Source organism: Bison bison, unplaced genomic scaffold, assembly GCF_000754665.1.
Source record: "Bison bison bison isolate TAMUID 2011002044 unplaced genomic scaffold, Bison_UMD1.0 scf7180017864066, whole genome shotgun sequence".
NCBI classification, from domain to species: domain Eukaryota; kingdom Metazoa; phylum Chordata; class Mammalia; order Artiodactyla; family Bovidae; genus Bison; species Bison bison.
Window position 1 is genome coordinate 1,811,317 of NW_011494638.1, and position 25,690 is coordinate 1,837,006.

Genomic DNA, 25,690 nt, shown 5'->3' on the forward strand with positions numbered 1-25,690 from the left:
ACAATCTCTTTTTATTTACACTGGGTCCCAAAGAATCATTATTACTTCTTCTATTCCATCAGACACCTCTGTATTCTATCACTAACAAACCAAGATGAATATTAATTCAAATGCTACCAGTCTAATGTAGGTGTCTGCTTTTTTCTGGATAAGATAAATCAGGCGAGATAAAATATGCTAAGGTCTTAAGCTTTTTTACTAACTTTTAGCATCAGCCATTGAGACACAGAGCAATAAGTACACTGTTGTCATTGTTGTTTAGTCGCTAAGTTCTATCTGACTCTTTTGTGACCCCATGGAAGCCCGCCAGGCTTCTCTGTCCTCGGGGATACTCCAGGCAAGAATATTGGAGTGGGTTGCCATGCCCTCCTCAAACAAATTTATCTACACAACTCCAAATCTCAGTCACCTCTATATTTCATTCTTTTACATAAGACAACTTTCTGAATAAAGGTCTTTACTTAATAGATTTTTGCTGTTGTAATGCACAAAGGTATATAAAAACATATTTATATTTCATTGACACAAAAATGAAAATAGGAAGATACCACTTTTTCCTGATTGGCAAATGTTAAAAAGTTGAATAGAAGTTTGGCTAAGGTTTGAGGAAAAAGGCATTTTTATATATATATGTGTTAGTGGATACACATGTATATTGATGTGTATATCACATGTGTATATTATATGTTTCCAACATAAAATGTTTGGAAAACATTTTAAGATATATTTTCAAATATTTAAAAATATACATAAAATGCATAAAAATACATATCAAATATTTAAAAATTTAAAAATATACAAAAAGGTTTATCTAGTAATTCTACTGGAAAATAATTCTATACATATACCCACATATATGTGCAAAGAGAGTTAATTTTGCATTGTCTATAGTAGCCAAAGGCTAGAAAAAAATCTTAAACACACATCATAGAAGATTTTTCTAATTAAAATTCAATTATTATTAATCATTTAAAATGAAGTCATAAAGAATGTGCTCCAAAATATTTTATTAAGATTTAAGAATATTTTAGTAAAATATGTAGACTGTGGTTTCATTTTTATAATACAACTAAAAGAATGTATACCGCTATCTTGTAATATGCCTATATATGCATAGGAAATTTTAGAAAGGGTATAAAGAAACTTATTAGCACTTGTCTTTGGTGATCTTCCTGGAAGATCAAATAAGGAGAGAAATTTATTTCTCATCATATAGTCTTCTATTTGACTTTTTAAAAAACCTTTATGTGTTTTACTTTAGAATTAAAACATGCACAAATTTACTAGCAAATGCCTACAATTTTTTAAGCTTCAGCAATCTTCTTAGTACAGCTTATTAGTTGAAGCTTAGGTAAATTAAATAAATAGGGTCAAATAAAATTCAAGACCTTTTAGTAAAGAACCGCCTTCTAGAAGTCCTGCTTTGGCAGCATTCAAAGCCTGTGTAATGAAAATTGTCCCATCTTCACAGCCACATATTAGTTTATCAAGACTTGGAACATACTCTGATGAAGTGACAACCACAGTTTCATTCTCATCTTTAAACCCAGAGAAGTAGTCACTAATAGTTTGTGATGTGGTAGAATGCTTATCAAAATTATCTTGAAGGGTCCAAGTGGTAGTTATTGGTATCTCTAAGAAGAAAACACACAAAAGGAAAAAATTTGGTTTATAAATTCATCACAGATATAGAAAATATTATCAAGGCACCATACCTTGGGGCACATAGAGGCTCTTTTGCCATCCTAATAGTGTGCTATAGGCAGAAAGTTCTCCTGCTATGCATTGTTTTCACTCCAAATGCTTTTTTATTGGTTCTCTCTCCCTTAAGGAGTCTCAGAAGAATAGATGTGTATTAGTGGATTCATTTTTAGACTTAAGTCAACTGAAAAAGAACTGAGAAACTCTTTCGAATAGAGAAATTAGTTGAAAAGGAATACAGGATATGGAAATGACAAATTCAAAAATACGAATGTGATCTATCAGTCTACCCTGTATTCATATTGTCAACATTCATTTCAATTCAATAAAACATCACTCACAGTAAGCTGGTGTTAATTTGAATTACAGTGGCCACACTACTGAATAAGATCTCTAAGCATCATGTTTATGCATATATTTATGTTAGTATCTAATGCATAGTGGTGCATGAGAACGTCTTCTTGTTTGTAGCCTCCTATTACTTAACTTGAAAAAAAAAGCACCAGATTAATTGTAAAGTATTTCTTAAAAGACAGGTGATTAGAAATAGAACTTGTCTTACCTCTAGGAGAACCATCAAACTTGGACACAGGAACATCAGGGATGTGCCACAAAGTAATTCTTCCAGAGACTTCTCCAGAGAAAAGTATCTTATAAAAAGGTTCTTTCCTTTCATTTATGTAGCCCATAACAAAAGGAAGGCTCTGGTCCAACTAAAAAAGTGAACAGTTATGTAAAAAAAAAATCTTTCAAAAAAAGGTCTATATAATGGCAGCCACTGCTTTTAAATGAAAGAATAAGGCTTCATGGATGAACTAAATTATTTCCATTTATTCCCACTGTTTCAAAGTTTCAAGTAAATTTAGGAAAATAGTCTCTTACTCAAGACAAAACAAAAAACATTTTTATAAAATAAGAAGCAAAGTCATCAGCTAGATTTCAGAGCATTAATAAGAATAGCTAACATTTATTGAACATGTTCTGTGTGAATATTACACATACTGTTAGGGGCTTTGCATGTATTCAAGTTAAATAATCCTGTGAAGTTGGTACTATTACTATCCTCATTTTACAGATGAATAATCAAAGACGGAAGAGGTTAATTTATCTAAGGTGGTATCAATAGCAGTGGGCTTTTCAGTCTAGTAATTACGACTCAAAAGCCCATGTGATAATGACAGTGGTCTACTGTGCACTGAGGAGGTTGATTTCTTTCTGCTCCTTCAGTTCCAACTGTCACTTAGAATAGCAACAACTAATATTTGTATGGTAATTTTGTGGTATTAATGTGCTTTCTAATTTTTGTTGGCTATTTTTCATATATAACATATTTGATTTCAAATTAGGCCCCAACTGGCCCCAAAGAAAATGAATCCATAACTTATATATATATATATATATGTATGTATGTATATATATATAATATATACTATGATATTAGTATAAATACATGCTATAATTTACATAAATATATACATTATATATTTATGTGTATGAAGATAATTTTGTTGAGACACAGAATGAATATTGGGCATCAAATATGCTTTCACTAGTGAATGGGCCTCGAATCTTCCCAGTACCTCACTGCAGTGTAGATGTTCCTTGAGCAGACATGTATGTAGAGATTATGCACAATGGGTCAAAATGATTAAGTGATTAGAAAAATGATAACAAAACCCTCTTTTCATGTACAAATAAAAGGCACCCTGAAAAGAAAGCCAAGTGCTGGTGCTAGAAATAAAAAAGTCTAAGAAACTGATAGTTTCTTGTCAGAAAACACAAGTTTGAAGGCTCAGATAGATATTTCAGTGAAAAAATTCTATAATGTATTTCTAGAGAATATTAAGGGCCAAAATATCACTACATTTAATCCTTACAGCAAAGCTACAGAGTAAATAAACATTATTATTTCTCTTATAGAGATAAAGAAACTAAGATGGGAAGAGAATAAAAAAAGTAATTCAAGACCAAGATATGTAATCCTCTAAAGTCTCAAGAAATAAGAGCATTGAAGAAAAACAGTTTCAATGAAGTAAGTTCCCTAAATCTTTTTTTTTAAGATTCAGAAGGCACTTTGGAGTCTTATACTTCTCAAGGCCATCAATTTTGTGTTAGAAATGGTGTTGGTACAGTTTGATTATTGGCCTCTCAAACTCTCTCAAACTTTGGGAACCTTAAAATTGACTAGCTCAATTTTCTCATGATTTTGATATGAAAATGAAGCTGCAGAGAGGCTGAGCAGTTACTCAAATTGGTGGTGGCATATCCCCTCAAAGCAAAATGTGCTGGCCCACTAGCCCATTCTCCCCAGACCGCTCTTATCCCCGATACCCTCACTTCTGTACTGCTGCTGCTCACTTGCTCATACCCACTCCTTGATGCCTCAAATCTCCTCCTTTCTAGTAGTTACCTCTTGAGTTCAGCTGAAAACTCCCTCAGAGCCCCTTACCATGTGATTCTCATCACAAGAAGTGCCTATCCTCCAAGAGGTAATAAAATAGTCATTAACAGTGAATTCTCTTGGGATAAATACCTGGATTCAAATCCTGGTTTTAGCTCATACTAAACTCTATTACTGGAGAAGGCAATGGCACCCCAATCCAGTACTCCTGCCTGGAAAATCCCATGGATGGAGGAGCCTGGTAGGCTGCAGTCCATGGGATCGCTGAGGGTTGGACACGACTGAGCGACTCCACTTTCACTTCTCACTTTCATGCACTGGAGAAGGAAATGGCAACCCACTCCAGGGTTTTTGCCTGGAGAATCCCAGGGATGGGGGAGCCTGGTGGGCTGCCGTCTATGGGGTCACACAGAGTCCAACACGACTGAGCCACTTACTTTCACTTTTCACTTTCACGCATTGGAGAAGGAAATGGCAACCCACTCGTGTTCTTGCCTGGAGAATCCCAGGGACGGGGGAGCCTGGTGGGCTGCCGTCTGTGGGGTCACACAGAGTCGGACACGACTGAAGTGACTTAGCAGCAGCAGCAGCAAACTCTATTACAAGAGCCAATTACTTCATTTAGACAATTTACTTAACCTTCCTGTATCTCTTTTTCCCCTAACTGTGAAAGAAGGCTAATAAATAAAAGCACCTACTACATAGAATACTGTCAGGATTAATGAGTTGATAACGGTAAGTACTTAGAATGGTGGTGCTAGTGGTAAAGAACCCTTCTGCCAATGCAGGAGTCAGAAGAGACACAGGTTTGATCCCTGGGTCAGGAAGTTCCCATGCAGGAGGGTATGGCAATCTACTCCAGAATTCTTGCCTGGAGAATCCCACAGACAGATGAGCCTAGTGGGCTACAGTCCATAGCATCGCAAAGAGTTGGACACAACGGAAGCGACTTAGAACACATGCACAATAAATAGAAACCATTCTTAATATCCATTCTCAGAATAAATGAGAAATTCACTCCAAAGTCCATTCCCAGACTCTGGAACCAAATTGCCTAGGTTCAAATCTTGGGAATTAACCTCTCTGAGCATCAGTTTCAAAATGGGGTCATGGTGGAAATGCATGTACATAAGACCATGTGTGTTTAACAATAATAAAGACTCAAAAAAAAAAAAGTTACCTATCATCATTGTCATTGTCATTACTCTTAGTTCATGCTCCCAAATTCCTTATCTGCAATCTTCAGGCTGTTTCTATCCTATCTACTTCCACCTCAACACTGCAGTCTTACTCCACAGCTAAGACCTTGGAAAGCCCAGTTCCTCATCTCAGCAGTCAGGATCCCTGCTATAGTCTTCTATGATCATCAGCTATGATTTGAAGCTAGGGAGGCTCTCATAAAGCTGTTGGAATAAAAGATGAGTCCTTATTCTTGCTACTACAACTCCATCAGCAGATAAGCCCCTGGTGTCCCATGAGAACATGCTATTGTCAAACAAGCAGATTCAATTCTATGGCATCACTCCAAAAAACATGTTTATAGAGCATAATTCTCTATTTCCATTGTATCCATTAACCTCAGCTCCCTACACCACAAAAATGCCTTATTACCTTGTTACTGTAGGAGGCACTAAGTCTTATATTTAGTGAATATTGGTGATGTTTTGAATAGGGAGAAACTGAATTTAGTTTCGTGGCTAGATAAAGGGCAATTAACAGTCTAAGTAGACCAGCTTCTTTTAGTTTCAGATTATTCTATTCATTTTCATTAGCTTTCAGGTACTTTTAAGATACTGAAACAAGTACTTGTAAGATATTAAAACAGCTGTGGTTGTCTAAATAAAAATTATATATCAATAGAAGACTCACAAATCTGTGTCTTCACATTTTGAGACATAAAGAAAGGCAGCTTCCTCTAAAATTAGTATTTTTTAAAGTTAATTCGTAATTGTTTTTATTTTTCTTCATAGTTATGCATAGCATTGATACCTGCAGTAGAGCAGAAGCTCTTAAAGGACATTTCTCATATCTAGCTTTTAGGGCAAAGTGTGCTATGTAACGGAGAAGGCAATGGCACCTCACTCCAGTACTCTTGCCTGGAAAATCCCATGGATGGAGGAGCCTGGTAGGCTGCAGTCCATGGGGTCGCTAAGAGTCGGACACGACTGAGCAACTTCACTTTCACTTTTCACTTTCATGCACTGAAGAAGGAAATGGCAACCCACTCCAGTGTTCTTGCCTAGAGAATCTCAGGGACAGGGGAGCCTGGTGGGCTGCCGTCTATGGGGTCACACAGAGTCGGATACGACTGAAGTGACTTAGCATAGCCTAGTGATATGTAAAAATGCATTCAGGAACTAAAAAGGAAGAATGGGAAAGCCCTTTAAAAAATAACTTAAAATGCCTTTTTAAGCAAGCCACAATACTGCTTTTGTGATCAACAGCAAAACAAGGCTCTACTGCAACCCACAAATTCCTTTAGAAACAGGGCTCCACACCATAACTCTAAAGTTGGCCTGTGCCCTAATGGCACTTGGAGTTTTAATTTTCAGTTGACACTACTTAATTAAGTTTTTGCAACAAAACCTCACAGATATGTTAAAGAGATAATACTGAACTATAGGATTTGCAACAACTATGCTGCCTGCTTAAGCAAACTGACACTGTAAAAAGTAACATACTTCCTTGGCTGACACATCAATAATTCAGAACTCCTCCATTCTCCATGAAATACCTTTTGGAGAATTAACTGATGACTAAATCCAGTAGGAATATTTTTGGGGGCTCCAAAATCACTGCAGATGTTGACTGCAGCCATGAAATTAAAAGACACTTGGTCCTTGGAAGAAAAGTTATGACAAACCTAGACAGCATATTAAAAAGCAGAGACATCACTTTACCAACAAAGGTCCATCTAGTCAAGGCTATGGTTTTTCCAGTAGTCATGTATGGATGTGAGAGTTGGACCATAAAGAAGGCTGAGTGCCAAAGAATTGATGCTTTTGAACTGTGGTGTTGGAGAAGACTCTTGAGAGTCCCTTGGACTGCAAAGAGATCCAACCAGTCCATCTTAAAGGAAATTAGTCCTGAATATTCATTGGAAGACCTGATGCTGAAGCTGAAACTCCAATAGTTTGGCCATTTGATGCGAAGAGCTGACTCATTTGAAAAGACCCTGATGCTGGGAAAGATAGAGGGCAGGAGGAGAAGGGGACGACAGAGGATGAGATAGTTGGATGGCATCACCAACTCAATGGACATGAATTTGAGTATACTCCAGGAGTTGGTGATGGACAGGGAGGCCTGGCATGCTACAGTCCATGGGGTCGCAAAGAGTGAGACACGACTGTGTGACTGAACTGAACTGAAATCCAGTAGGTTAAAAAAAAACAACTTTCATTGACACTACTAAAGTAAAATAGCTGCTTAAATTTTCAGGCTTCATAGAGTGTCAAAGATATAATTTAGTTGAGTAAAAGCTCACAATTACATCCTCAACTCTTTGCCAAGAACCATAATTTTATTTAACAAGAAACTTTATACAGAAGAATAGCTAAATGCATGTAAGAATGATCTCAATATACAGTTAAGTAAAAAAAAAAAATCAGGATATGAGCCATTTGATAAAATTTAAAAATTAAAGTAGATGCATCAAAATGTTAATAACTTTGTATCAAAATATCTATCAAAAGGGTTAGTGGAAAACGTGTGTGTGTGTGTGTGTGTATATGCAAACAGCAAGAGAAAGAAAGAATGAGAGAGAGAAGAAATAAATATGGCAAATGTTGATGACTATTGAATCTAGGTAAAGGGTATGTGACTGATTATGTACTATTCTTATAGCCTTTCAAATATTTGAACATTTTCCAATTAAAATAAGTAAATACATAAAATAAAAAACTCATAGTGAATATTTATAGTGATAAAATTAGAACTTTTAATTTCTCCCTTTTTTAACATTTATCATTTTTCTATAATAAGTATGTATTGTTTAGTTAATCAGACTTAAAAATAGATTTCTTAAAGGCAAAGATTTCAGTAACCATTAACAGTTAGATTTAATTTTCTCATTAACAACTTATTGTGATGCTTCAATTCAATTTTTTCAAGCCAGACTCTGTTACAGACAAAGTAACACTTATCTGAAACAGCTTTGATGCAGTCACTCTCTTCCTGCATTACCTTATTTTCCTGCACAGAAGTAGAGCACAGTAAATGAGGATAAATGGTCTCTTTAAGCAGTGTTCCATCAGCAGGGTATATGCTTTTTGAAAGCCCACTGCATAGCAAAATATAAAAAGCAAAGTTTAGAACTTTGGGGTTCTTTATTCAGTATTTTCCCCTCCCACTTTCAAAAGCCGGATGGTACCATTCAGGTTTCTAAACTCTAGTTAGAAATTGTTGGGTTAATAATTACAAGTGACTTTTTGAAAACCCAGCACCAGCTGTACAAGTTATACATGGTTAATCTCATTCCTTCATCCCCTGCTGTTTTATACAAAGGCTAAAGCCTACCAAGCCCAGAGTAAATCTTCTAGTGCCAAAGTTGTTTTGTTCTGGTTTTTGATCATGGGCAGCATGCGGGGATTTTTCCATAATAAACCTCCCAAAGTTCATTTTCTACCTGAATGTTTTGTATGCCGTTTCCATCTGAGCCCACCTGTTCAGCAGCTGATAGATATAACTGTGACCATCTTCTGTCCAGATGATGATTCTGTGAGCAGCAAGCACTTCTCCACCAGCAAAGAACTGCCCACTCCCACTAACTTCAGTCCAAAGAAGGGAAAAATCACAATAATCATAAACCTAAAATACAGAATGAATGATGCTTGTTAACAAAAGCTTCTAATCTACTCTACCAAGGAGAAAGATAAAGTATGCTTATACAGACTATTTAGATGACAGTGTTAAAACAACAACCAATTAAATATTAGTAACAGGCCACAATGCACTCATAGACCAAGATAATACTTCATTAGTGCTTATTTTTTCACATTTACCCTAAGTAGGTTTCAGTGGATAAACTATCTATCTGACAGAAACCTTCCAGAAAGTGCTTCATAAGTACAGAGACCAAAATCATTAAGCACAGAGACCAAAACATCCCAAATTTCCTATATAATTTCATTTTTTCCATATGGATAGTCAAACATGAACATTTGAAAAATTTATTACACACAAAAAAGTTAATACAGTAGAAATCCTAAAGTACATGTTAGGCCATGTACTTTACATTTTACTTCAGAAATATATTATAGGCCTTTAAGTAAGACAATGTAGTTTTGTTAACTGAGCCAAGTATATGAAATATCAGAGAAAAAGAGGATGCTGTCAAATGATAGTAACTTAGCTTTCATTTCCTCTTGGAGATGTTGGTGAATATAGTCCCAAGAAAGGAATCCCTAAAAACAAACTTAATGACAAAGCAGGAAAAGAAAAAAGATCTAAAAGTCAGACCAATGTATGTACAGAAAATATTAGCTTTCTTTTTAATACTAAAGTGTAGGCATCATTCTTTAATCTGAGATAAATGCTCATTATTATAATATTTTGTTATTCATAAAATTAAGATGTACTTTATATATACAATATCCCGGAAAGCAAAATGACCCAATTTGGGGAAGGAAAACTGATAAAAGTCGGTCATAAAAGACAAGTAATTCACTGCTGTCATAACAATATTGTAAAATGTTTGTATCATATTTAAAATATATTCTTTTAATTTTTCCACTAAACAAGATAAAAATCAAATTACATTTGTGTTTATTATGTTATTTAATAATACCTTCCAACATTTAGAAAATACCACCAGTAGAAGTCTCTCTGTATATGTGCAAAATCGTATTGCTCGGCAGTTCAGGGAATCAAGAAATTTGGATTCCTTTTCATAAACATCTTGCTTTTCCTTCAAAACGAATAAAATTACATTAGTACTAGTTGTAGGTAATTTATATCAAACTGCATGAAAAGACTCCTCCCCTGTACACCTGAAGTAGATCACACTATTATTATAAAAAAGCAGCCAATTTTTCTTTTGAGTTTTCTGAACTAAGAAGCTACTTTGCACAGGAAACCATAAAGAGGAAACCCAGTTGAATTCAAGAATTCATTATATACAATAATTCAATAAACATGCTTTTGGGGAATATACTGTAGGATACTGAAAATGTAAAGATATGAATAACCTTGACTTTTAGATGTAGCAGAAAGATAAAACCATGAAAAGTAAAAACAATTTGTTAAAAACTTTTGAAGTATCTTAATTGCTAAAGTAGAAGAACAAAATATTTTGAAAAGACAAAAGGTGATCAGCACAGAATACTTAGAATACTATGTTCTTAATGTTTCTGATGCTGCTGGGTATGTGTTGGTCTCAGGATACCAACACAATTCCCATGCTATGGAATTTCCCAGCTAAGAAATTCTGAAGGATAGCCCAGAGCATGAGGCAGCTGAAAGAATTCTGTCAGGAGCACAAATACTGTGACTGCTGTTTCGTTCATCACCTCAACTTGTAGCCTGATGCCAGAGAGCAGGTGAACAGACTGGACTCGCAGTCTATGTTACCCTCAGTCATTCGTAGTAACCGCCCTGCCACTGCCACTGCTCACACACAGACAGAAGAAAGGGAGTCTTCTGTTGCAAGGGACAGAGAAATATTCCTCTATGATGGATTTTTTCAATTAAAATCAATGTGTGTGTATGTGTATGTGTGTGTGCATGCGTGCATGTGTGTGTAGATAAAAACGTGTGTATACATATGGAAAAAAGGTTAGGAGAGATACCATCCAATTGTTACCAATGCCCACAGCTTGGAAAAGAGATAGGGAAAAGTACACAGAAGTACTTCTAATTTTAAAAATTTCAATACATATGCTTGAATTGGAAGAATAAAGGATAAATTCACAAGCCAACCTGAATGCTGTTGATAGATGAAGAAAGATCCCATACTTTGAGCTCACCAGCTACTGATACGGCCAAGAGAGAATCTTCTGTAAAAACAACAAACACCACATGTAAACTGATCACTGTTATAACCGGTTGCCCTGAAGATCATTTCATAGTCATTTAAGGATTATCCAAGGCTACATATGTAGAAAATACTAAATTTTTTAAAAAAATAAAAGAATAACCATTTTAGGTCACATTCTAAATTTGTCTTAAAATTTCAAAGTCATTCCATGTAAAAGGAGAGCACCACTGTAAGCCGATCCATGTTGCAAACCACCACGGCGGCAATACGGATTACACCTTCCTGTTTTGAAAATAAGTAAGGAGCTAGCCTTCCCTCCTTACAGGAACTGAATTCTCTTCTTATCTAGAGGAATACAGCACAGCAAGTCCAAGAGTCCTGTTAATCCACAACAAACCTCTGCTTGTCACTCTTAGAATGTATCAAGCAGAACTGGGGCATGGCAACACTGTGTCTCCTCTCCCCACTTCATCTTGACCTCTTGCTGACTTTCCAGTGATTTGAACCACTGGGATGGGTGTTCTCAGTTTCTCTTGATCTGGCTTAGGTAAACACAAACACACATTCTGAACTCTTGCCCAATAATTTAACAAATAATTTGAAGGTGATATTTTCAAATGCTGTCCCTAGTGTTAGAGAATACCTAACTATTACCTTGAATTGTCATGGAGTGAACAATGCATATGCAGTTGATCCAATCAGGAGACTGAGATGACACGAAGGTGTGAATAATAACCAAGCTTTTGGCATCAATTATAAGAACATCTTGATATTCTCCACAACACAGAAGCCAGCCTTCTGTCATCCGGGCTGAACAGTGGTAATACTATGCAAATGGAATTCAAAACAAAAGTTTAATTATCACCTGCAATTAACAGAATTTTGGATGTGGTGAAGACTTCTGTTAATTTTAATTTTATCATCTATCAATTAACGTATTAGGCTGAATAGCAACCAAAATTTATTTTAGTTCAATGATTGTATACTTCTGAAGGGTTAATTTTGCACTTTATCTTGCTTATATTTCATCATTTTTTCTGGAGAAGGAGGAGGGGTCTTTTAAGAAGAAGCAAGTTTAGTCCAAATCATGGAAAGCTCATAATTATATTAATTCTGGAATGCTGTGTGGAACTAAACAACAAAAACAGGTTTCCCATCCTAGCAATACTGTTATGTGTTAAGAAGAAATAAAAATGAAGAACTTTTGAGGAATTCTTGTGCCAAATAAATTTTAAGAATGGCTTATATCAAAATTTATAATCTACCCTTGACAATCACAATGCAAAAAATTTTGATCCCAGAAAGGAGTTCATAAGTGATCCACTGCAAGTCATCAATGCTAAAAGCAATGTGTACGATGTAAAAAACAGTGTCAGTACCATTGGAATCATGCAGCTACTTTAAGTATATGTTTGGAGTCCCATCTACCAAAAGTCAAAACCTCTTTTCAATACTGGGAAGTGATTATAAAGTGATTATTATTTCATAAATAAGAAATTCAGAACCTATGCACCCAAAAGAGGCTTAAATTGGAAACAAGGGAAAAAAATTTGCTTTATAAACTGCCTGTTGATAAAATGGAAACAATTTTTGTATGTGTCATTGTGAGTATATGTTTTGTAAATGTAACGAAGGAAAAATAAGGAAATTGTCTTTCAAATGTGTCTATGTTAGAAAGATACAGAAATATAAGAAATATTAAGAAAAAATGGTTAAGTAGTTACTCTGGGGAAAGAAAAATGCCAAAATAACAGAAGATAACTGACACTTCTAATGACAAAATAAAAATTCAAGAAAAGAATCCCTCTGAAGTCTTTAAAGCGTGCTAAGCAAATGATCTGAAGGCGTTGTAGAATCTGGAGATGTTCTGAAGGAAATGATCATACTTACACAGATTGCAGTGTGTCTGTAAGGAAGTATGGCCTTCTCCACGCACTGTCCATTGGTGACATTCCAAACACACATCTCCCTAGCAGAGATAACTTTGCATTATTCTCTGTCATTTCCACTCAATTGGCTGGAATAATTTTTGTGCCACCAAGTTTTTCTTTAGTGCTGCACTTAAATGCAGCCTGATCGTTTATGTGGCTTTTCGCTACAGATTACTAGGCAAGAAAATGTTGTGGTCATTAGCAAGGGTGACATACTGTATCTGTGTCTTTTTGTTTGGTAATTACACCCTGCCACCAGCCTACAAGCCATATTTGAGTGCCAACCTGACCTCCAACCAATTGTGGGGATGCCGCTAACCAGCCTGGGAGAGTGACAGGATGGCAGTCTTTCTAAGGAAACTGCAAAGTATTGAAAATGCTTTATTTTACTGAGCTTAAAACTACATATTCTGAAAAGCATAATACATCGTGTTGCATCTCTGGAGCTCAGGTATATTTTTGTAAAAATAAACAGTGCCACCAAGAGGCCACATTTGGTCTGTCATTGATACGTTTAATTCCTTCTCTTCTGAAATCCTGAAATCACCCTTGTCACTAAATAGTAAGAAAATTCTCATTTTTTCGAAAACTCTGCCTTGATTACATATATGTTATGAAGATACAGATACAGTTTTGAAATCCAGTTACAAATACATCCAGTGTAAAGCAGTTTAAATCTGTATGATTTCAGTTCACAAAAACCAGAACGGCTATTTCAGAGTTGTTTGGTAATATTCTTCAGTTTCAACAGTTTCAACACATAAGCAAAATTTTCCATGGAAGAAAGGTGAAAGCTTTATTGGCTTAAATGGAGAGCTGATATTAAGAAGCAAATGATATGGACAAAAAACAGTAAGTGCTGTATGCATTTGGTGTTTGCAGACTTTGAGTTTTTTTCTGGCCAAACACTGGGAATCAATCTCGAAATCAATGGTTCTCAACCTGAGCTGATTCTGCCCCACAAAGGACATTTGACAATGTTTAGAGACATTTTTGGTTGTCACAACTAGGAACACGATACTGGCATCTAGTGGGGAAGGCTAGGGATGCTGCGAAATGTGCTACAATGCTCAGACACGACAAAGAATTCTTCAGTGGCCCAAAATGTCATTAGCGTTGAAGGTGAAAAGTCATATCCTAGATATAGAACTAGATATATGTAGTGGTTTTATTTCTCTTTGTTTATATCAAACTGTAGGCCAGAAATAATTTGAGGTAACCTGGAAAGGCATGCACCTCAATAAAACAGGGGGAAAGTGAGTATATGTGTGTGTGTGAAAAATAAGACTGGGGAAAAGGTAGAAACTGAAATCATATCTCAAAAGTTTTACATATATATATAAAGAAATGGAACCTTAAGCAGCCATCAATATAAAATTTTAGCTCTACAAAATAATTTAAGTTCATCAGTGTGGTTCTCAACTCTAGCTATTCATCAAGCATCACCTGTGAATATTTTTTAAAAGTTTCCTCAGAGATTGTAATCTCGTGGCTCTGTGTTGGAGTCCTGGCATGCAGGGTTTTGCAAAGTTTTTGGTCAGTTAACTTGTTTCTAGATAACTCTAACTCTAAACCAGTGGCGCTAAATTCTGACTCTACATTGGAATTATCAGGGAGCTTTTTAAAAATACTGATGTCTGAGACCCAACACAGACATCAATCCAGGCTAATAAAATCACAGTTTCCAAGGTTGAAGCCTGGATATCAATAAAAGCTCTCTCAGTGATACTAATGTTTCTAAACTCTCTTGGATTCTAATGCTTTCCCTGTTTGTTTGCTTATCATGTTATAGTCTACCTTAAATTGGAAAAAAAATACAAAAACATCTTATAGTAAAAATTAACCCTTTGCCAATCAATTCTATTAAAGAAAGAAAAGCCAATTTATTGTACATCGAAAGTAGCATTGGCATTGAGCTGGAACTGCTCAGTTACATATCTAATAAGACATGAAAATTAACTATTAGAATGGACATTCTTTTTGTTTTCAAATACTGCTCCCAAACTTTATACATAGATTAAATCACCTTCGACTGTAAAAATGTAGTTTAACAATTTACAAAAATTTTTAAATTTCAGTGAAAAGAAAAACACACTGGAAAAAAATCTATAACACACATAATTAGAATATTATTAAATTCCCACTAAAAATTCCTTTGCAAAGGGCCTTTTTTTCTTATTCAACTCCACATCCCCACCTGCTGCTGCTGCTGCTGCTGCTGCTAAGTCACGTCAGTTGTGTCCAACTCTGTGCGACCCCATACGCCAGCCCATCAGGCTCTCCCGTCCCTGGGATTCTCCAGGCAAGAACACTGGAGTGGGTTGCCATTTCCTTCTCCAATGCATGAAAGTGAAAAAAAATTCACTCAATGAATACATAAATCAGTCACTACTCTTTCATTCACTTTCTGTGTCTCAAAAATACACTGGTTTCTCTTGGCTCTATTCCTATGTTCATATTTGTGTGCTTACAACGCTGTTATCGTTGCTCACATTTTAATGAAGCATCTAGAGGGAAAGGAGATAAATATGAATGCTTGGTTTGCAATCTTGAATTAAAAATCCATTATATTCTTCAAATTCACTTTTGTTTTCAATAATACTTTTGGGTTTTCTTTGGCATTCTCAGGCTCCTATTTTCTTATGCCCACTTCTTCAATGTTGGTTTTCCTTTGATTTGTGTCTTAGGCTTTCTTATATTCTCATATTTCATACTCTCTCTAGATAAGTTATCTATTCCCATGGTTTCAAGTACCATCAACATGACATTGGAAGCCAAGGTCTCTTCACTGGACTCTAGATTTCCACAGGCAACTAGCAATTGCATGTTTCTACCTGGATGACTTGCAGGACTTCACACCCCTTGTTTTTAGAATGAGGCCTACTATCTTCCCTCCTGTGTTTTCATTCTTAATGAATATCATCACCAGTGAGTTTTCCAAGTCATTCTTGACCTCACACTTTCTCTCACAGCCCCAGATATGGGGTACCCACCATTCCAAATATATTCCTCTGAAATAGCAGCATTAGCACCGTCCAGGAACATATTAGAGATGCAAGTTCTTGAACCTCAGTCCAGATCTACTGAATCTGTACCTCTGAGAATGGGGCTCAGAAATCCGTAAGTGGTCCTGAGAAAGGCTCAGATTTGATGAACACTATCTTAGAAGACTGTCTGCATGCCTGTCTCTCTAGTATCATCTCTTGCTGATGGTTGGAAGTTTTATTAATAAGTAATAACTCTATCAATGTAAAGCCTTTTTGTCTTAAGGTTTTATTAACTAAATATATTTACAAATATAATATGCTGATATAGCTATATTAACATTTTCAGCAGTATTTCCCTGATAAATCTCTTTCAATCCATTTCTTTTTAACTTTTATATATCCATATGCTGTTTTTGTCTTTTAAATTGTTTTACAATTTTACTGATGGGCTTAGTCCCTTTACTTAATTGAGTTACTGGTTTATTCAGATTTATTTCAATTATCTTATGCTGTGCTCTTTGTCTCATTTATTGTTGTTGTCTTAGGATTAAAGAACATTTTTTTCTTTTTTTAAATTGGAAGTTATATATTCTATCTTTTTTCATTTTTATTTTTTTTTGTTTGTTCTTTTAGCAGCTACCCTGGAAATGTCAGCATGTATATCTAGTTTAAAGTCTAAGGTTAATCAATATCTTTACCCACCTTTGTAACACCAGAGCATATGGAGTCTGATCATTATATTTATTATATACAGTTGTTGATTAGGATTTTGTGTATATATGGGGGAGATGGATGGGAGGTACATATGAACATTATTGTAATGTAATGTGTGTTTATTTAAATTTTCTAAAACTTTGCTGAGTTTTGTTCAGTATTCTTTGTTCCATCAGAGCTTCCTTCTGAAATCATTGTTCTTACTGAAAAATATAATTTAGATTTTCATTACTTATAGAGGGTCTGTTGGCAGTGAACACTCTCAGTATTTGTCTTAAGTGTTATTATTTTGCCCTAATTTTTTGAAGGTGTTTTTGCTAGAGATATAATTTCAAGTTGATACATATTTCCTCTCCACTTTTTGAAGCTATTTCACTGCTATCTAGTTCTCATTTTATTGTTAAGAAGTTAGCTCTCAGTTTAATTAACATTCCTTTATAAGTAATCTGCTTTTTCTCACTGTGTACTTCAGGATCTCTTTTTCTTTAGCATTCCACCATTTCAACATCAGGGTCCAGGTATTTACTTCCTATATCTTAGAATTTATTTATCATAAAATTCAATGGGATTCCTGAATATTAGGATTTATGTCTACAGATGAAATAATACTAAGTGAAAAAAAACAAACAAACTAAGTCGGGAAGTAGTCATGATCAGCATGAATCTGATCATTTTGGAGGCAGAAATGCTAAGCCCACAGTCACTTCCTGGAACTTTTAAAAGCTAAAAAAACAAAAACAAAAACAAAAAACATTGTTATTTGGAGAATGATTGGTCCAGCCTAGCAATTTTAATAAGTTTAAGTAAACTGAATTAGGATTTGCTAAATATGCAATGGCTAAAGTATAAATTGCTTTAGAAGAATCTTGTAGATGTAGGGTGTCAGACCCCAAAGAAACAGAGTTCTAGAAAATTCAAATCATCTTAGAAAATGAAGACCAACCAGATTCTCTAGTTCTTTAGCAATCATAGTTACAGGACTTACACAGCTGAATTCATCTATTATCAAGAATACGTCCATTAACCCCTAGTTTCTTTCCTGAAGCTAGGCTACCATGGACAAAAACTTCAAGGTGGAACACAGGTAGTTTTCATATGTTTCTCACTCAGCTATTAACTTTCTCAGTTCTGCAAGTAGTGTCAGAAAAATTCACCATCCCCAAATTCTCTAGATCGGGAATAAATATCTCAGCTTGTGTGGCAGCCCTAGTGTACAAAAGGAAGGTGATTGTTTAAAAAGAATGTACTAAGACATTTCATTTGAGCCTTATTCAAAGTCCCGTCTCTCTAAGAATAACAGTTATGGCTTTGCTATAATCTATGAGAACACAGGTATCTCTTTGCTGTCTGTACCACTAGCCTTTTTGTTAAACTATTCCATTTCTAAAATTAAACACTTGATTCCTCACTGTTCTTTTGTGCCTCAGAATTCAAAGCCATAGAATTTCTCCTTGGGTTAAAAATTTAAAAGGAGGGAATTCTCTTCTTTCAACCAGCAACCTAATCCCTCGTTCACTAACTCATGCTGAATGGATTCTGCATTCTGGAGTATACTTTGCCAAATATCTCTTCGGCACAGAAGTTCATAGTAGCTCTTCCATAAGTAGGGCTTTTTCCTACAGCTAAGTCTTATTTCATTTGAATAAACCTCCCTCCATGAAACTGCACCCAATCACTATGTTCCTTCTCCTTCTCACTTCCACACCCCCACTAACAAGTGAGTCCTCTCCTCTGTTTGTTTTAAAATAATATCAAGCAAGTGTACAACATAAAGATTGTAACTGCTGAATTATTTTACAAAACTATGAAAGCTTGCATGGGTTTGCTTAATAGCTCAAAGGGAGTTACTGCATGAAAAAAAAGACAAGTGCTCAGACTTTTCCATTTTGAATTCTATACTAAGCAGCATTTTCCAGCATCCTTTACATAGTGAAGCTGCCACAAGGTGTGATAAGCACGTTGGGATGTTCAAAGATTGGGAGTTATAATATTGATTACTTTCCTGGGGACTGTCACACAAGTCTTAATCAACCATTCAAGATCTGACTTTTCTTATATGTAAAAGGAACATGTTAATCACTAAAGTTTCCTTCAGCTCTAGATTTCTGTATCCCATTAGAGTGCTTTTGTAATGGACACAGAATGGAGAGGGGTACACAGTCTCACATATCTTACTTACCCGTTTTCAGCAGCACTAACTACGAAGGGCTGTTTAGAGAAGTCTCTCGCTCTTGCCAAACACATCACTGAAGCTGAGTGACCAAAAAGAAGTTCTTTGGCAGAAATCTGAAAATGATGACAGTAAACTTTTAAATAGTGGTAAACTTTTTAGTTGAAGAATATAATATGACATTATAAAATTACTCATAATTCTAATTAGGAAATGGTCTTTGTTTCTGTTTTATATAAGTTTCAGGAAAAATATCAAAATCCCCAGGATAATAAACTTCTAGATAAAGGAACTATGTTATATACACTTTTCATTTGTTTTTTTGGTTTTGTATCCATCATGAAGTCTAGATGATGGCCAGACCTGTTTTACAAGATCTAGGTTTTGAATACAAATAAATCAGTGTTGATGTTTATTATGCACAAAATGTACCTCAACGGATAGTAGCAGATTTATGCACAGATTTCAGAATTCAGGAATGGGTTTACAAAATAATGCAGAGAAAATATTACCTTTCCTGTAACCATTACAATGCTTTACTTGAAGTCCTGCCTCAGAAATAATGAAAATGAACTTTCGACTTTAGAAATAAAATTTTAACTAAGCTATTATTTAAAATGCCATTTTTTTCCTCCTATATGTGAATTTTAAAAATGACACCAAAGACTAATTCTTCCATTATCTCATATGTGAAAGAAGTCTATCCCCCGTAACACAACATATCAGAAGAACAAATTATTTCATAACATAATTCTCTGCTTTCATCTTATTTCTATACTAATCAGAAATACTTCTTTAAAAGATCTGTTATCAGAATAAATTTCTAGTGCTATAAAGAGCATTTTGTAGTTGGTTATAATCGCTTCCAATCCAAGTTCTCGATCTTCTTCCTGGGAATACTGGTTGCATCTCAGAAAACAGCATGCTGTGTTTCCCCATCATCACATTTGGGAATGCACACCTCTATGAATTTAACCCCTTTCCTCTACATTACAGGCCCAAATAAGCAAGATTCAGGGCAAATCAAGCATACTCCTCCTCAAGAGAAAAACCACTATGGACAAAATATCAGGACACAACACCACTGCCCTTAATAAGAAGTCCTCATTCTGCTACTAAATCTTCATGTGTAGTTGAATACACCGTGACAATTCACTATAACCTACTCATTTTATCACACATGCTGTGTGAAGAATAACAAAAATATAATTTTACAGTCACACAGAGTCAATTGTCATGATGAAATCTAGGGACCTTTACTTCTATTCTTGCGCTCCCATTCTTCGAAGTGTTGGTCTCCCTCACTCCCAACTCAGGTACTTCTAATGGCACAAATAAGAAAGGGAAAAGAATACACAACATGATGAGCATATACCATATTCCAGGCACTTGTGCAGCCATCAACAGGTTTAATCCCCATCTCACAGTTGAAGAAATTAAGGCTCAAAGAGTAGAAAAAGTCAGTTGCCCAACACCACAGAGTTGGTAAATACCAGACCCAGGATTTGACCAAGACATTCATTCTTTGTCTCTACTCAACATTGCTATTCATTTTGTCATCGTTGTGTTTCCTTCTGATGAGAGTAAACTTTTAAATACCTGTACACTTTTTAGTTGAAGAATATAATATGACATTATAAAATTATTCATAATTTTAATTAGGAAATGCTCTTTGTTTTTCCTTTATATAAGTTTCAGAAAAACTGATATATGGCATATCAAAATCCCCAGGATAATAAACTTCTAGATAAAGGAACTATGTTATACACATTTTTCATTTGTTTTTTGGTTTTGTATCCATCATGAAGCCTAGATGATGGCCAGACCAGTACCCCCACATCCAAGGAGTGGTGGCTGCGGGCGCAGGAGGGCCGAGAGGAGCTACTCCAAGTTCAAGGTCAGGAGGGGCGACATCGTCCAAGGTAAGGTGCAGCGGCTGTGCTTTGCTAGACCAGTCGTGAAGAGATACCCCACGTCCAAGGTACGAGAAACCCGAGTAAGATGGTAGGTGTTGTGAGAGGGCAGACACACTGAAACCATAATCACAGAAAACTAGCCAGTCTGATCACACGGACTTGTCTAACTCAATGAAACTAAGCAATGCCGTGTGGGGCCACCCAAAACAGTTGGGTCATGGTGGAGAAGTATGACAGAAGGGAGAAGGGAATGGCAAACCACTTCAGTATTCTTGCCTTGAGAACCCCATGAACAGTATGAAAAGGCAAAATGATAGGATACTGAAAGAGGAACTCCCCAGGTCAGTAGGTGCCCATAATGCTACAGGAGATCAGTGGAGAAATAACTCCAGAAAGAATGAAGGGATGGAGCCAAAGCAAAGCAACACGCAGTTGTGGATGTGACTGGTGACAGAAGCAAGGTCCGGTGCTGTAAAGAGCATTATTGCATAGGAATCTGGAATGTTAGGTCCATGAATTAAGGCAAATTGGAAGTGGTCAAACAGGAGATGGCAAGAGTGAACATCGACATTCTGGGAATCAGCGAACTAAAATGGACTGGAATGGGTGAATTTAACTCAGATGACCATATATCTACTACTGTGGGCAGAAATCCCTTAGAAGAAATGGAGTAGCCATCATGGTCAACAAGAGTTTGAAATGCAGTACTTGGATGCAATCTCAAAAACAATAGAATGATCTCTGTTCGTTTCCAAGGCAAACCATTCAATATCACGGTGATCCAAGCCTATGCCCCAACCAGTTATGCTGAAGAAGCTGAAGTTGGACAGTTCTATGAAGACCTACAAGACCTATTAGAACTAACACCCAAAAAAGATGTCCTTTTCATTATACAGGACTGGAATGCCAAAGTAGGAAGTCAAGAAACACCTGGAGTAACAGGCAAATTTGGCCTTGGAGTACAGAATGAAGCAGGGCAAAGGCTAATAGAGTTTTACCAAGAGAACACACTGGTCATAGAAAACACCCTCTTCCAACAGCACAAGAAAAGACTCTACACATGGACATCACCAGATGGTCAACACCAAAGTCAGATTGATTATATTCTTTGCAGCCAAAGATGGAGAAGCTCTATACAGTCAGCAAAACAAGACCGGGACCTGACTGTGGCTCAGATCATGAACCCCTTATTGGCAAATTCAGACTTGAAGGAAGTAGGGAAAACCACTAGACCATTCAGGTATGACTGAAATCAAATCCCTTATGATTATACAGTGGAAGTGACAAATAGATTTAAGGGACTAGATCTGAGAGACAGAGTGCCTGATGAACTATGGATGGAGGTTCGTGACACTGTACAGGAGATAGGGATCAAGACCATCTCCATGGAAAAAAAATGCAAAAAGGCAAAATGGCTGTCTGAGGAGGGCTTACAAATAGCTGTGAAAAGAAGAGAAGACAAAAGCAAAGGAGAAAAGGAAAGATATACCCATTTGAATGCAGAGTTCCAAAGAACAGCAAGGAGAGATAAGAAAGCCTTCCTCAGCGATCAATGCAAAGAAATAGAGGAAAACAAAAGAATGGGAAAGACTAGAGATCTCTTCAAAAAAATTAGAGATACCAAGGGAACGTTTCATGCAAAGGTGGGCTCGATAAAGGACCTAACATAAGCAGAAGATATTAAGAAGAGTGGCAAGAATACACGGAAGAACTGTACAAAAAAGATCTTCACCACCCAGATAATCACGATGGTGTGATCACTCACTTAGAGCCAGACATCCTGGAATGTGAAGTCGAGTGTGCCTTAGAAAGCATCACTACGAACAAAGCTAGTGGAGGTGATGGAATTCCAGTTGAGCTATTTTAAATCCCGAAAGATGGTGCTGTGAAAGTGCTGCACTCAATATGCCAGCAAATTTAGAAAACTCAGCAGTGGCCACAGGACTGGAAAAGGTCAGTTTTTACTCCAATCCCAAAATAAGGCAATGCCAAAGAATGCTCAAACTACTGCACGGTTGCACTCATCTCACATGCTAGCAAAGTAATGCTCAAAATTCTCCAAGCCAGGCTTCAGCAATATGTGAACCGTGAACTTCCAGATGTTCAAGCTGGTTTTAGAAAAGGCAGAGGAACCAGAGATCAAATTGCCAACATCCGCTGGATCATGGAAAAAGCAAGAGAGTTCCAGAAAAACATCTATTTCTGCTTTATTGACTATGCCAAAGCCTTTGACTGTGTGGATCACAAGAAACTGTGGAAAATTCTGAAAGAGATGGGAATACCAGACCACCTGACCTGCCTCTTGAGAAACCTGTATCCAAGTCAGGAAGCAACAGTTAGAACTGGACATGGAACAATAGACTGGTTCCAAATAGGAAAAGGAGTACATCAAGGCTGTATATTGTCACCCTGCTTATTTAACTTATATGCAGAGTACATCATGAGAAATGCTAGGCTGGAGGAAGCATAAGCTGGAATCAAGATTGCCGGAAGAAATATCAATAACCTCAGATATGCAGATGACACCACCATTATGGCAGAAAGTGAAGGGAAACAAAAGCCTCTTGATGAAAGTGAAAGTGGAGAGTGAAAAAGTTGGCTTAAAGCTCAACATTCAGAAAATTAAGATCATGGCATCTGGTCCCATCACTTCATGGGAAATAGATGGGGAAACAGTGGAAACAGTGTCAGACTTTATTTTTTGTGGCTCTAAAATCACTGCAGATGGTGATTGCAGCCATGAAATAAAAGACACTTACTCCTTGGAAGGAAAGTTATGACCAACCTAGATAGCATATTCAAAAGCAGAGATATTACTTTGCCAACAAAGGTCTGTCTAGTCAAGGCTATGGTTTTTCCTATGGTCATATATGGATGTGAGAGTTGGACTGTGAAGAAAGCTGAGCACCAAAGAATTGATGCTTTTGAAGTGTGGTGTTGGAGAAGACTCTTGAGAGTTCTTTGGACTGCAAGGAGGTCCAACCAGTCCATCCTAAAAGAGATCAGTCCTGGGTGTTCTTTGGAAGGACTGATGCTGAAGCTGAAACTCCAGTACTTTGGCCACCTCATGCAAAGAATTGACTCATTGACCCTGATGCTGTGAGGGATTGGGGGCAGGAGGAGAAGGGGATGACAGAGGATGAGATGGCTGGATGGCATCACTGACTCGATGCACATGGGTTTGGGTGGACTCTGGGAGTTGGTGATGGACAGGGAGGCTGGCGTGCTGCAGTTCATGGGGTCGCAAAGAGTTGGACACGACTGAGTGACTGAACAAGTTACCCTTTGTCCTGTAGGGGCAAGATTCAAGGGAAAAGTAAGAGAAGATGCTCTTTCCTTCTGGTCCTATGATTAGCCATAGAAAATGTTAAGGAAAGCTCTCATGTGGAAATCTCACAGTCATACTAATCAATATCTTATTCATGTAACTAAATTTTCACAATATCCTCACAGTGAATTTCCAAAACATAAAGCTGATCCAATTTTCTTCTTGTTTGCTCAGTGATTCTCCTTGTTTCTTCCACCCCTACCAATTTGATTTCCATTCCCACCCCATATTTCTAACCATGAATGTCTCAATATGAGCAACTATTAGCATTTTGAGTGGAATAATATCTTTGTTGTGAAGGGGCTGTTATTACACAATGGAACGCTTACAGTACCCTGGCCCCTGCCCACTAGATGCCAATAGCATCTCCCTTCCTATTGCTCTAACCCAAGCAGAAGACTTGCTCCTAAGAAGAGCATGAAATAATTATTCCCACTGAAGATGAAGTATAGACTGATCCCCACAAAGAGCACCCTGTATTATAACATAACTGCAGTGGCAGTTACTAGCTATGCCCTTGCCCTATGACACTGCAACCTGATAGGCAGCCACCACCAGGCATTTTCATTCATGTTTAAACTTAGGTACCTACCATACTGCCTAAGTTACAATAAACACGCAGTAAATGCACGGTGAGTAAATTCCAGAAACATATGTCAAAAGATACAGATGCTAGGATTCCAAATCTCTTAAACTTATAGCAACCAACATATTATAAAAACTACTACTTCAGCCAGGAAACCCTACACTTCAACATTAATAAGAGTAGCAAGATAGTGTAAGTCATTTAGGATTGTGAGTTTAAGTTGTAAGAGATAATAAATGCAAGGGCCAATTTCAAAGTCCAGCTGCTGTAATAATGCCCAGTCCTTCTTTCAGGAATGTTCATAAACATTGAGCTGAGCTGGTCTGCTTGCAGTTCTTGGCAGTCCTATAGTGTAACTGCTCAGTGATGGGAGATGTTAATTAATTACACTATAAAATAGAATTACAATTAATTGTTAATTTAGGTTTTAAAGTGACAAACTTTAAAGGCTAAAAATAGTCTTTGATCTTTAAAAGGCTTCTTAATGAGGGCAGTATACTTTAAGTACATCATTAGTTTAAGTGTGCAAATTGGGTCTAGAGGCTACTAGAGCTAAGCAAATATCTATTCCAATATGTTAAATGTTTATGAGTTGGGACAGGGACAATTAATTGCTAATCAATGGGCCAAATCCTAGGTGAGGTCAGGTTCTGAAATAGGACGACAACAATAGTAAATTGGATTTAGAGCTTTCCAATGTGACCTGTAAAAACACCAGCAAGCAGAGACTAAAAGAATAGCAAAAAGGCCAAACTGACAGAAACACCCAGATAATTAAGATATTACTCATTTAGTTAATAGTAATTTTCAAGGGTGCCGTTTGTTTGGATTAATGAGCCATAATTTGTAGAATTATACTTACATGTCTGTAGTTCAGTTACTTAAACATATAATTCAGGATATAAAATAGTAAAACTCAGCATAGCTTAAAGGATGATAACACTTAACTGGTAGCTAGGATTAGCAATATTCATAATATAATT

General features: G+C 36.5%; 1 protein-coding gene across 1 annotated transcript in view; it reads right to left on the reverse strand.

Annotated features, from left to right (window-relative positions):
- WDR72 (WD repeat domain 72) overlaps positions 1 to 25,690 on the reverse strand; it is a 227,036-nt gene that overhangs the window by 173,318 nt on the left and 28,028 nt on the right. Inside the window, exons 3-11 of the mRNA XM_010836763.1 lie at positions 18,887 to 18,993; positions 12,966 to 13,044; positions 11,730 to 11,901; positions 11,018 to 11,094; positions 9,888 to 10,007; positions 8,763 to 8,908; positions 8,285 to 8,381; positions 2,264 to 2,414; positions 1,389 to 1,634 (exon numbers count right to left, since the gene is read on the reverse strand). Coding sequence (XP_010835065.1) covers positions 1,389 to 1,634; positions 2,264 to 2,414; positions 8,285 to 8,381; positions 8,763 to 8,908; positions 9,888 to 10,007; positions 11,018 to 11,094; positions 11,730 to 11,901; positions 12,966 to 13,044; positions 18,887 to 18,993 — 1,195 coding nt within the window. The remainder of the gene's footprint in view (positions 1 to 1,388; positions 1,635 to 2,263; positions 2,415 to 8,284; positions 8,382 to 8,762; positions 8,909 to 9,887; positions 10,008 to 11,017; positions 11,095 to 11,729; positions 11,902 to 12,965; positions 13,045 to 18,886; positions 18,994 to 25,690) is intronic.